This window comes from Octopus sinensis, linkage group LG26 (assembly GCF_006345805.1).
Source record: "Octopus sinensis linkage group LG26, ASM634580v1, whole genome shotgun sequence".
Classification (NCBI taxonomy): domain Eukaryota; kingdom Metazoa; phylum Mollusca; class Cephalopoda; order Octopoda; family Octopodidae; genus Octopus; species Octopus sinensis.
Genome location: NC_043022.1, coordinates 12,536,846 through 12,550,417, shown reverse-complemented (window position 1 = coordinate 12,550,417; position 13,572 = coordinate 12,536,846). Strand labels below are relative to the sequence as shown.

At 33.6% G+C, this 13,572-nt stretch overlaps 1 protein-coding gene across 2 annotated transcripts in view; it reads left to right on the top strand.

Annotated features, from left to right (window-relative positions):
• Positions 1 to 1,458: 1,458 nt before the first annotated feature.
• LOC115224811 (neprilysin-4-like) overlaps positions 1,459 to 13,572 on the top strand; it is a 49,597-nt gene continuing 37,483 nt past the window's right edge. For both annotated transcript variants that reach the window (XR_005003978.1, XM_029795738.2), the window contains exons 1-5: positions 1,459 to 1,594; positions 2,604 to 2,660; positions 6,863 to 7,024; positions 9,662 to 9,745; positions 10,493 to 10,695. Coding sequence is in view for 1 of the 2 variants with exons in the window: in XM_029795738.2 (XP_029651598.1) it covers positions 1,507 to 1,594; positions 2,604 to 2,660; positions 6,863 to 7,024; positions 9,662 to 9,745; positions 10,493 to 10,695 (594 nt within the window). In the remaining variant the exon portion in view is untranslated. The remainder of the gene's footprint in view (positions 1,595 to 2,603; positions 2,661 to 6,862; positions 7,025 to 9,661; positions 9,746 to 10,492; positions 10,696 to 13,572) is intronic.

The following is a 13,572-nucleotide window of genomic DNA, read 5'->3' as shown; positions in this document are numbered from 1 at the left end:
AATTCTATTCACTTTACTGTTGTCTCCAGTATCAATAACACCATCTACCCTTCCCACTCCTGTATCAACACCTCTGCAAGCTCTTTTGCAGAAAAATGCAATTAGAATAGTGCAGTTAGCTGAAATTTTTTTCAAAGACTTAGTGTTTGAAATTGGCAAACATTCCTAAACCAATTATGGAGAAGGAAAAAAAAGGAAATTGGTTTTGCATCTTGCTGCAATATGAAAAGATTTCAGTAGCAACACCTTGCAGCGCAATTTTGCAGAATTCACAAATACATTGAAAATTTGTTATTTATTAAATATGCCGTTTCAAAGAGAACAGGATAAAACCTTCCCTTCCCCTTCCCCCATAGCCAAGGAAGATACTTTAGTGGATGAAAAGCAAGATGAGTGACTGTGATACAAATGACATGATTAAAAGTGATGTGGATTATTAATAATAAAAGAAAAAGTAGGAAAGGTTTCCAAGACAACAGATGAGTCCAAGACTGAAGTAGAGGGGAGATTGATTTGAAAGTTTAAAAGAATAAAAAAAAAACATTTACTTTCAAAGAAAATTGTGTTGACTGCCATAAATAACAGTGTAATATATAGATTTCTGTTAAAGCATTTCTTTGATGTGGTGCTGGTTGTTTAACCCCAGGTTAGTCCTGGTCAGGCAGATCTATCAAAGACATGCCAGCTGTGATCATCCAGTCTTTTCATATGCAGTTCACTTGGACAAATTTGAAGGAAGTATGGCTGCTATTACTAACAAGTTAAGTGATGATAGAAAGGCTCCCTCGTTGACTCTGTAATATGCTTTCTAGCTTGATGTTGCCACTAAAAGGAAAAGCATTAACCCACAAGTTCTCACCCTGCACTTCATAACTGAAGCACTTAGAATAGATTAAAGAGTAAATTATTTTAAAAAATTGTTCCTATTTCAAAGTTATTTCATGCCACTTATGTTGTAGTTTAGCCCCAGGATTACTTTGATATAGCAGATCTATGATCAAAGACTTCCAGCAGTGATCATACTATCTTTTATTCAGACATATTACATCTAAGACTACATTATGTAATGAGTTCTTCCTTCATAATGTTGTTTGACCCCAGGTCAGCCCTTATGAAGTAGGCCTATAATTAAACAAGTTTCAGATGTGTCCATCATGCTTTGTATATTTAATATTACATTATCCAATGTATCCCATTTTAGGGAGATTTGGTTATTTCTAGTAGTTGAACAATCAAATAGATGGCCTCTTGTTGATTCATTTTTGCTCATATTGATAGAATAAAGAAAAGGGGTGAATATCACAACTTCCCATTCCTGCAGAACCTATCCAAGAATATTACATTAAAACAATAAAAATACATTCATTCTTAAAGAAATTATTTGAAATCTGAACACATTACTTTCTTGTTTTTCTTTGTTAATTAAAGAGAGTTGTATTAATTACTTTATATTCCAGACTTGAAACAACAACCAAAAGAGGCAATCGGCCCTTTATTTGGTTAGAAATGAGAACTGTTATGATCTCCCTTTGCATTCTTGCAACTGGTCTTGGTATAAGCCTTGTGGTAATTCTCAGCATGAAGAACCAGAAAGGTAAGTCAGAAGACATGAATATTAACAGGTTTTGTTACTTCATAGAAAAGGCAGAGTTACCACAATTCTAAGTTCAAATCTTACAGAGCTTGACTTTGTCTTTCATCCTTGTAATAGTTAGAATAAATCTCAAGGATATATCACAGATCAGTTCAATCAACAGCCATGACAAAAAGTGGCTTTATGTTGAATTAAAATCTATGTTGTTAATCCTATAACATTTAAACTGGCTAAATCAGGTTAATGATATGGCCACTTCTTAAAACTAGCCAAAGTTGGTTTCATGAAATGGAACTGCCAATCTAGATGTATAAGATATCCAGATTGAAAACTGGCAGATAGCCATTTGCTTTAAATACAAACATCTATTATTTAGACTTTTCAAACTGAGATTGTAGGTTTTTAGCTGAATAAATAATCATATCATGAGGTACTGGTTGTGTGATTAAGACATTCACAATCACTTAGTTTTGAATTCAGTCCCACTGTGCAGTACTTTGAGCAAGTACATTTTACAATGGCTCTGGGCTGATCAAAGCCTCATGAGTAAATTTGTTGGTAAAAACTGAAAAGATACTAGTACATGTGTTTTGATAAAACATACCATTAAACATACTCATCATCGTTATTTTACATCCACTTTCAATGCTGGCACGAGTTGGACAGGATTCACCTGAGCTCCAATGTTTCAGTTTTGCCATGGTTTCTATGGCTCAATGCCCTTCCTAATACCAATCACTTTACAGGTTATACTGGGTAAACATTTTTGTAGCCCCAGCCTTTGTAAGGCCACTTTGTGACTTGCATGTCTAAAAAGCCTAAATAACCACCATGGCTGATAGAATAGGAGAATATCTACAAAACAGAAATGATAAATGCTATTGTAGTCTGCGAAATTTGCAAGATTTTCATATTTACAAACAAGAAGTCTTTTATATTGTATCTATATGCAATTGGAATTTTGATGTTGGTTTTCCTCTCTTTTTTTCTTTGTATCTGTCTTTTAAAGATCCTCAACAATTAGCTCTTGAAAATTTATGTTTGACAAAAGATTGCGTTAAAGCAGGTAAGATTTTCACATTAATACCCATCATTATTTTTTAATGTTGTTGTTTAGCCAAGGCAGTCTTGCTTGAAAAGACTTATGTTCCAACCATGGCCATCATATCTATTCAGATACACTATATCTAAGATCATATAATTCAATATGTAACTCATTTTTGTAAAACGATTTAAAAGTGAAACAGCTTGTATTTCTAGCAGGTTGAGCAAATGGCTGAAAAGTTGATGCTTAATTTCAGCATTTGTTTTTCCCAAGCAGTCAACCACCTAATTACCAACCCAGCTTTGATATTGTTTAACTTTGTTGAATGGGAAAGAATCATAATACAGCTATAAAGATTGGGATAGTAGATATTCTGATTATTATTGATAAAATAATTGTCTATATTCCATTATAGACAACGCAATAGTACATTGTTCAAAATCTGTGTCTTTTCAGGGATACAGACCACACTGTTCAAATAACTGCTTCTATTCAGGGACACAGTCTACTTTGTGGTAGATTGAATAACTGTCTTTGTTCAGGACAGAGCACTCTATGGTAGACTGTTCATAGTCTATCATAGCATGATTTATGTCTATTAAGAGATACAGATCACACTATGATAGACTGCTTAAATAACTGCCTCTCTTCAGGGACATATATCACTCAATGGTGTACTTTTTATAAAGTAACTGTTTCTGTTCAATCTGTGGCTCAAAAATACAAACTGGTCAATGGAGTTATTCTCTTACAAGTATGTTTCAATTGACTTAACACTTTTCAATTTCTCATGCTTAACCCCTCTGACACTAAACAACCAATCAACATAGCCTCTGTTTCCAAGGTACAAAAGCCCTTGCTTTAAAAATGTTCCTATTTAAATTAAAACTTACCTCTCTAATATTATGTAAGAATCTTGAGTTCTATTACAAACATCAGTTTAAAAATAAAAATATTATTTTACTAAGACCCTCCAAATTTTTCATTATTTTCAAAATTTAAGCACTTATTCAGTGTATGTCAATGGAAATATGAACAAAAAATAAACAAAGGTCAAAAATAATATACTTTCATCTTCTCCATCCTCATAATTGTTAAATAGCAGATATGTCTTTTTCTTCTCATGTCTTTAGTAAAGATCAAGTCAATGGCATTCCAGCAGCCATTTTGAAAAGTATCTATGATATATGCATTGGATTTTTATCCTTTAATGAAGATTCAACTGTCTAATCAACTGGATTAGCTTCTCCTAAATTAACATGTAAATGGTTGAACATTCCACAGACAGGTGTACCCTTAATGTAATTTTCAGGCAGAATCAACATGACAGAGTGTGTCTTTTGAATAACAGTTACAATCCACATAATAGGTTTCTATATATTTTCTGTCTCTTAAGTTTCATTCACAAGAATGAGTTGACTCTAGGCTAAAGAAAACAACATTTGCCCAAAATATTATGCAGTGAGGTTAAAGCTGGAACCTTGTGGTGACAAATCTAACTTCTTAACCATTCAGCCATACTGCATCTATTGTGTTACATGTAAGGAAAAAAAAATAATAGAAAAACAACATTTCAATCACAACAAATTTTAAGCAAACATGCTTCAGTTTTGGAAATTACAAAACAGACACTATTCCAATTTTATCACAAAATGGTTGATTCTAGAAAAGGCAGCCAACTTCAGAACCATTATTTCCAATAGAACAGATCAAATAGATATATAAATACTTTTAATCAAAATTTCTTTATCTTCTGGAGATAAAATATCGGAATTCTATTTATAAAAAAGAAGTTTCAATAAACCAACCAACATTATGTATTTATCAAGGAAGCATTGATAGAACTCTGGTTTGATATTACTTTTTCAGCTACAAAAATCATTGAAAATAATAAAAGAACATTTTAACATTAAATTCTCCATCACTGCAACTGTATTAACATGAGTTGAATAGTTCCATGAGAATTATTGATATTTCCTTTGCAACTTGATGATTTTTCTACTACTGACTATTAAGAGATGAGATTGATACCAAAACTTGAGTATTGAGTCTAACTAAACATATTGGTACTATTTGAATAATTCCTTAACCCTTTAGTGTTCAGATTATTCAATCAAACATAATGCCTATTGATTCCCATTAATTTGAATTAATCATGCATTGTCTCATATCTTCAAGATGTTGATGGTGTAATTACTTAATGTAGAATAACATTGTAGGGTAGGTGTGAGGGCCTGGATCTGGTCAGTTTGAACATAAAACAGATTAACTATTTTGGCCGGATATGGCCGGTTTAAATACTAAAGGGTTAAACCAAAATTTCAGTACCTTAATTTCCATATCACATCACTAAATATTGATATTTCACAAAGGCTCAAAGTCACAAAGGAGGAGGATAATGCATGACATCGCTTTTGCTATTTTATTTTATTGACATCGTAGAGCAAAATTGATCATAGTGGTATTTGAACTAAGAATATAAAGGAATGTAATGAAATACAAGGCATTTTGATTGTCATTAGTTCTGCTAAATGTCTGTTTCTCTTTCATTGTGTGTGTGTGTGTGTTCACATAAGTTTTCACACAAACTATTGTACCAGAATATACAAGTGTGCATGTATTTATATATTTATATGTGCATGTGTTTGTGTGTGTATAAACATTTTATGTCAACGCACTTTCTTTACAGGAATTTATTGGACAGGCAGTTACAGTCCCGGTAAACTCTTATTCAGAGATACTGTTTTCCTACATGAACAGGCAGTGTTCATATCTTGTTCATACATTCCACTTTAGTACAGGTTTTACCACTAGATGCCCATCTGAAAGCTAACTATTTTATAGTGTGCTTGGTGCACTTTATTGCAGCAGCTGCACCGGAGAGATTGTCATGTCCTTGGAAGGTCTAAAAGAATTGCCTCTTGTCTTCATTCAAAGTCAATATGAAGAGAGAATTAGTGTAAACAATGGGTGACAGAGCAATAGGATGGTACAGGAGAGAGGGCAATAAAAGGAAAAGAGTGTGATGTATGCCAAGAAAGAGGAATATAAGGAATAATGTGAAGAAAGAGTGAAGGCTTTAAGGTACATTCTATCAAAGATAATTTCAATACATCAAGAATTTATTTTGTATGGTATTTGATATACCTTTGTCTTGAACCAAATTTACATTACTTGCCACTAATTTTTCTCTTAGCTCATTTTTGTTTTAATTATGCAAATTAGCCAACTATGACTGCCCTAACTACTTTTTTATGTCCAAGTCTTCTCCAGGAAAAGTGTTAATTGCAGTTGCCATTAGGTGCTTGCTTACCTTCTATCAGAGTAAATGTAATTTTGTCCTTGTTACTTCATGCTACTTGGAGTAATTTCTCTTAGCGAATTTTTGCCTGTTTGTGGGGGTGTAGGGATGCATTGAAATCTAGCTTAGAAGTTCACGTCTGAACCACAAGGTTAGAGATTTGGTCCCCACTACATGAACATTGTCAATTAATGCTCTATACTATAGCTGCAGATCAACCAATACCTTGTGAATGTAATTGATAGGAAGAAACTGAAGTCTATTGTATATATGCATGTGTGTGTGTGTGAGTGATTTATATTTTCTCCCTGTCTTAAGTGTGTTCATTAACTGTGAACAGAGCAACAACCTTATTATTAAATACAAGTGGTGTAAGCTTGCAGTCAACCATGAAAACATTTCCAGGTTTCTTGATGTTGTGCAACCTTTATAAATGAAAGAGGCTTGTAAATACGTTTTGACTGTTCAATGCTCAATAGACTATGGAACTTTCTTCCCTGGAAACAGGAGGGGAATCTGGCTGTAGCAAAATCTACCTCAGTAAACTCCATCTAACCCATGCAAGTATGGAAATGTAGACAGTAAAATGATGATGTGTGTATATAATTGTCAAAAAACATTTGACATCCTACTTTCATGCAACGAACATGAAGTCTCTCTCTCTCTCACGCACACACATATATATATAGCAACTTCATTAGCTTACAGTTGTTTTTGCTATAAAAAGCAGTGTACTCAGAGCTGTAAGCTAATGAAGTTGCATATGTAATTCCCATTCCCTCGTTGTTCCATTAGTTTCATATTACAATCACTATTTGCCTAACACTTTATTCTGAAATATATATACTGAGTTCTAACAACATATTAGTATTGTTATGTTCAAGTGAAATTATCAAATATATAATATATACAATATTTTCAGCGGCAAGACTGATGGATGCAATGAATACCAAGGTAGACCCATGTGATAACTTTTATGACTTTGCCTGTGGAAGTTGGAAAAGACTGAATCCAATTCCAGAAGATAGTTCCAGTTACAGCACATTTGAACAACTTAGGAATCAACTACAGTCCTTACTTAAAGGTAAGTTGGCTATATTGTAGAACTTTATGAATCAAAAAGATCATATTGTTTATAATGGCAGTGGTTGTTGTTTAATTCCAGTCATGTGGTTAAGAATTTTGCTTCATAATCATGAGGTTCTAGACCTTGGGCTCTCTTATTCCGGAGGCATGTATCAAATCTTGCTGAGCAAAACAAAGTAGATAGAAATTCTGTAGAAGCTTGTCAGATGCACAGTAATTCCTCTTTCAGTTGGTAGATTTAATGTGTCATCCAGTTTAACAATCTCATTTGTCTGTTTGGATGTCTTTACTAAGTTCCACTTTTACAAGAATGGAAACTAAGTTTCAAGTTTCCTTTCCCTTTTTCCTACTGCAAAATGGTTAGTAATGCTACCCTTTTCCCTTCTGAGTTAAAACTTTATAAAAAATCTTTGAAATGGTTAGCAACAATCCAGCAGAGTTATGATAAAAAGCGTTTCAGCTTTGACCACTGTCTTTTTTTGTTTTTCACATAGAATTATCTAAAACTTAAACATTTAATATGTTTCTTTTTTAGGTAAAGTTTGATCTGAAACAGACAGTGCTGCTATTTCTAGTAGGTTGAGAAACCAAAATGAGTGCTCCTTCATAGGTTCAATATCATATTGTTTATTATCTATCAAGACAATCTAGGCAAGAATTCCAATCTCTAAGTCTTGCTGGAACAGTATCAATAAATTAATCCTAATGATATCATTACTAATTATGCTAAAACCCCTTACCTTACTAATTTCACTATGACTTGAGGTTAAATTATAATTTCCAATTAGAGGAAAGGCCCAGGTATGGTTGAGTGAGGGTTCATCGATCTGTTAGGTTTCAGTTCTTGACTGATACTTAAAAAGGCCAGGTCTGGTTAACCTACATAGTCCCAGTTCTTCATTATTTTTATAATCACTCAATAGGGTGTAAAGCAAAATTGACCTCAGTAGCTTTGAATTCTGAATGTACAAAGATATAAATATTGCAAGGTATTTAGTATGGTACGCTAATGTTTCTGTTACTCCACTGAAACAATATTTAGAGAATGAGAAACTAAATGCCTTCAAAGAAGAACTTTGCACCAAATTTATCACAGCTTTAAGCAGTGAAAAGTAACATTCCTCTTGGATAGGGTTTCAAGCCCATCATAGATCATTCTCAATGGAGTTAGATTATCTGAGGTGTACAGAATTAAGTAGCCACCATGATTAAACAGAACATTTGCAGCAGATTGAATTCAGAGCCTAAGGACAGATATTGAAATGTCTATCCCCATCATCTTGTTTAACTGAGACCAAACAATGCTATGATGTTGTTTCTAGTTAACCTTTTTAATTCTCCTACATTAAATATTTTTATACTAACTGTTGATTTTCATGCAGATGAAATCTCTGAACAATTCTATTCTTCTGTGCTAACTAATGTACATTCATTTAGTGATTCTATTTCCACCATTTTGACAGATGAGGTGAAGTCTATGCTTCACTGATGAATTTAGAATAATACTGAACCAGTTATTTACTCCCTATTAATATTATGCTGCATAATAATTATAATGATTTGCAGTTAGCTTTGTAATGTAACCTACATTAAGTGTTAACACTTTGTGAACCTATGATACTGTTCGCCTTGTCTTTTACTGTTGAGATATTCAGTCTCATGTGACAAAACAAAATAGAATTATATCATAGACAAAACTGACCCATAATACAAGAAATTAATCACTGATAACTGACCTGATGACTGGTTCTACAGTAACAACTTGAAATCACAACTGTTTGCAACAAACTGTTGTGGTGGTTAGAATGGGTGCAGTGATTGCAGACAATTACAATAACAGCAAAATGATAAAAAAAAGAGGACATTCTCTATGTGCAGTGACAGATTAATAAATAGCAAAGGTTGTAGACGAAATGTAGTTAATCATTTAAACAGGTTAGTTGATGCATTTCCTCAATAAGTGAGAAAGAGCTGCAGTACCAGTAGTCTTTAGATGTCATACTAACTACAATAGTGTCAGACACTGATTAACGTCCGTTTCCTTGTGGTGCAGCTTTGGGTCACATATCCCACAATGTGTATTAACTTGCTAAGCCAAAAAGTTGAAGAGGAACAAAGACAAGACTCTAGTTTAACATCCTGTTATCAAATACAACCCCAAAAGTTTATTTCTAAAATAGAAAAAATAATTAAAAAAAATAAAAAACAAAATGTTTCAAATTCAGATTTAACTGTGATAGCTTTTATAACAAGGGATTCTCTCATTCTTTTATGAATGCTGTTGCTCAACTCCAAAACAATCCATGCTAAACAAATCCATGATCAAAACCAATCCCTTCATGACCATCCCATATTTTTCTATATCTAGGACTACATTATCCACTGTGCCTTTCCTTTTTGAATGCTTTTGTTAGCATATTTCCACTGAACTAAACTGTCTTTGTTTTAAATTAATTTTGGAATTAATGAAGTATTTTGTAAAATAATTTTGTCATTATTAAGTTGATGTCAAAAGAATGCCTTAATGGAAATTAATAGGCGTTATTGTCAAGAATATTGCATAAATCCAAAGACTCAGTTTTCCGTGAAATCAATGCAACTACTACAATGATATTTTTTTTAATTCTCATTACAGATCTCCTTGAATCTGAAATCTCAGATGAAGAAAATATTTCAATCCAAAAAGCCAAAATACTTTATTCTTCTTGCATGAATAAAAGTAAGTTGTTGTGATTCAGCTTCAAACCCTTACCTCTTCTCAGCCAAGAACTAACAGCTAAAAAACTTTTCTTCAAGATTGATACCTTTATAAGCCTGTCATTTTGAAACCTACACTGCTTCTCAACCTATATTTTGTATGGAAACGTAACTATATTTATACTTAATGTGAATGCATTAGCAGGAGAAGAGTGGACTATAGGGTCCAATGCATGAAATCATTAAGCTTAGAGATCCTCCCTCCTTCCCCCTCTCTCTTTATATATATATATATCGTTGGTAAATCATAAATGCAAAACAGGGGCACATTCTAAATTACAGAGCAGTAGAGTGTATAGATAAAGACAGATATGGCTTGACTATCAAAAAATTTACATTCAGTACTGAGACAGTATAATTACAAGTTTTAAATATATGTAATACACATCACCAATGAATGTAATATGTAAATGAACAAAACTATGACTTGATATTCAGATATTTGATAAGTAACTGTCAACTACTATCTTCTTTTTCTCTAGACCAAATTAAGTAAATACTCTTAAAGAGCATATGAAGATACATGAATCTACTTAAACTGTTCTTCAGTACATTCTGAAGAGAAAACTAATGTGGGTTAACCACAGAGTCTACTTATACAGAGAGACTGCATGCTTACAAACCATTCACATGTAACTTTCTTTACAATATATCTGTAAAAACCAACTAATTTTCTGTTGATTATAGCAATGTTTTAATACAATTTCAGGTTTATTGGAAGACAGAGATTTGTCTCCTTTAAGGATATTCCTGGATGAACTTGGTGGTTGGCCTGTGGTTGATATCAATTGGAACGAAAGTAATTTTAACCTCTACAGTCTGATGTCAAAACTACGCTTGTACAACAACAACATTTTTGTATATATGTGGGTTTCTACGGATGAGAAAAACTCCAGTACCAATATTATCCAAGTAAGATATTCTACCTTCTTCTGCAGATATATTAAATCCTTTGCCAACCTCGCCTGGCCCCCCGTGCCGATGGCACATAAAAAGCACCATCCAATCGTGGCCATTTGCCAGCCTCATCTAGCACCTGTGCCAGTGGCACGTAAAAAGCACCCACTACACTCACGGAGTGGTTGGCGTTAGGAGGGGCATCCAGCCGTAGAAACATTGCCAGATCAGACTGGGCCTGGTGCAGCCTTCTGGCTTCCCAGACCCCAGTTGAACCGTCCAACCCATGCTAGCATGGAAAGCGGACGCTAAATGATGATGATGTATATGCGTGTGAAAGACAATGAGTATGCCTATCGTTATGGATGAGGGTCAAAGAAGTCCAACTAACCCACCTTGCCATACTCTTATGCTGTGATCATACATTCTGCCAGGGCTGTCCCCATCCAGTCCTTGATATCATTATTTAATCTATCTTGATCACCTGTGAGTATATCAGCACAAAATTTCAGAGTTTTCATTGTCTGACCATCACCAACAACTTTTGCCCGATTCATCCCCTTCAGTACCAATCCAGTTGTTTTACAGGCTACTCAACTAATCTGCATCATCTAAGAGGTTAAAACCATAAAGTGAAACACATTCTTGCTCAGCACCTTTTCTGATGCGAAAACCAGTCCATAACATTGTATTCCACTGTAACAGCCTCTTGTTGACCAGTGCATAATTTTAGTAGTAAGAAGGCTGCTGAGAAGATATGATATTGCTATGGGCTCGCTCTAGGCAAGAAGGTGAACATTTTTTTTGCCATGAAACTACATGGACCCTAAGTAAGGCATGTGTAAAATTTGAATGAAATTGGTTGTGTAGTTCTCAAGTTTTTACTGGCACATTATTTTAGCAATGACCAAGGAGGAAAAAGTAAGTAAAAATCAATATGGAATAAATTGAATTTTGTTAGAATCATAAATACTTGCATCAATTAAATGTTTAGCCCTAAGTCAATCCTAACTGAGCAGACCTATGATGAAAATATGTTCCAACAAGAATCATCATCTTTTTTTACAGATATAAGATTGTATTGCCTAAATAAAGATAGAGAATGAGCTGAAGGGAATTTGGCTGCTATTTTTAGTAGGCCGAGTGACTAGAGTCACTGTCCAACCACTCCAAAACAATTACACAAAGTAAGATAATGCTGAATCCATTCTCTCTAGTTCCAACATTTTAGAAAAGTAGGATATTAGATGATGTAACCAGAGGTACACTGAAAAATAAGTGGACTGCTTGCAATTAGAGGCCTATACAATAACAATGGATAATGATGGTTTATAATAAATGCAAAAAACCAGAAATTTGTGAGGAAGAAGCTGTTAAAAATCAGCCCTAATACTTGATTAGTACATTTATTTTTTTATTGACCCTGGTAGGATGAAAACCCAAGTTAGTTTTGGTGTGGTTTGAACTGAGAACTTAGAATTGAAACATACTGTAAGGCATTTTATCTGACATGCTAACAAGTTAGTCAATTGACAAACAACAGATAATTATAACAACGATTTGTGTGTTGATGTGCATTTATATGTGACTTAGTCACTGAACTATGTCAGTCAAGCCATAGACATTGATCAAAACTTTAACATAGCAAAATTTGGCATTGAACCAGTGACATATTTTGAATGTGTGAATGACTATACAACTTTTAAAAATACATATTCACTGTCATAACAATGAGAATATTTTGCTAATGTACATCAAATGAAATACATTAAGTAATGAATACAAAAAATAACATTAAAAAACAATTGAAAATAAGCTTGTTGTGTTTTTATGGTTTTACATCTTTCTTTTACGTTTTAGATTTTTCTGAAATATATATATCTGCATAAATAATAAAACAAATGCAGTGGAGAAATGGTAAATAATTTACTTAATGTCAAATACTTTTTTCATCAGAGTTTTTTAAATACACACAATGATTCAGTAGTACCTCAATCTGCTGGAAATAGTAGCCAAACCTATCAAATCACACCTTTAAAAAAAGGCTATATTGAACAATATTGCTCATGCTATAAAAACAATGAACCTGTCACCAAGTGTTCTATCACAGTTTTCAAACTATCTTCAATCAGGGAGCACACAAGAGTCTAAGGTCTTTGTGCAGATGTATAGCTTGATATCAGTGGTCTTAAATCAGGAAAGAATAAATTAGCAAGTATATACAAGCAGATAATTTATATATATAAGCCATACTTGATGGTCATGCAGACTAAGAGACCACTCTTAGAGGAGGAGAGCAACTTCTGAAATGACTGAACCTTCATCTCTCTATATATAAAGCTGAAGTTGTCTGTGTATGGCAGGTTTGGTAGCCTTTAACTAACACTATCTCCTCTGAGACCCTGCGGCGCAAGTTGACCAAAATTGAGAGTATGATAGAAGAAGGTTTGCTCTTCCTTCTGTAGAAGAAAAAATTCAAATCAGACCATGTTAACACCAAAAATTACTTACATCAAAAAGGTGCTTTTTTTCTATGAAAATCCCTATTTTTTACAATTTTTTACTGCTGTGTCGCCATTTTTCGGTGTATTTCAACCAGAGAAATGTTCACTTAAAGAGAATAACAAGCTACATAATGCAAAATTTTTACTTTTCAAAAATTCCAATTCTAAAGGGTTGAAACAAACCCGAGCAACGCTGGGCGATACTGCTAGTATTTTATATATGTAATGTATATCCCCATCATAATGATAAGCAGAAAAATACTCAGTAGGCCTTTTTCTGCTAGTAACAGTTGCAGCTAATTTATGTACAAGGTCAGCAATTTTGATGGGTGGAGTTAAGTCAATACCACTGATCCCAGTACTACACAGGTTCTTTATCAACACCGCC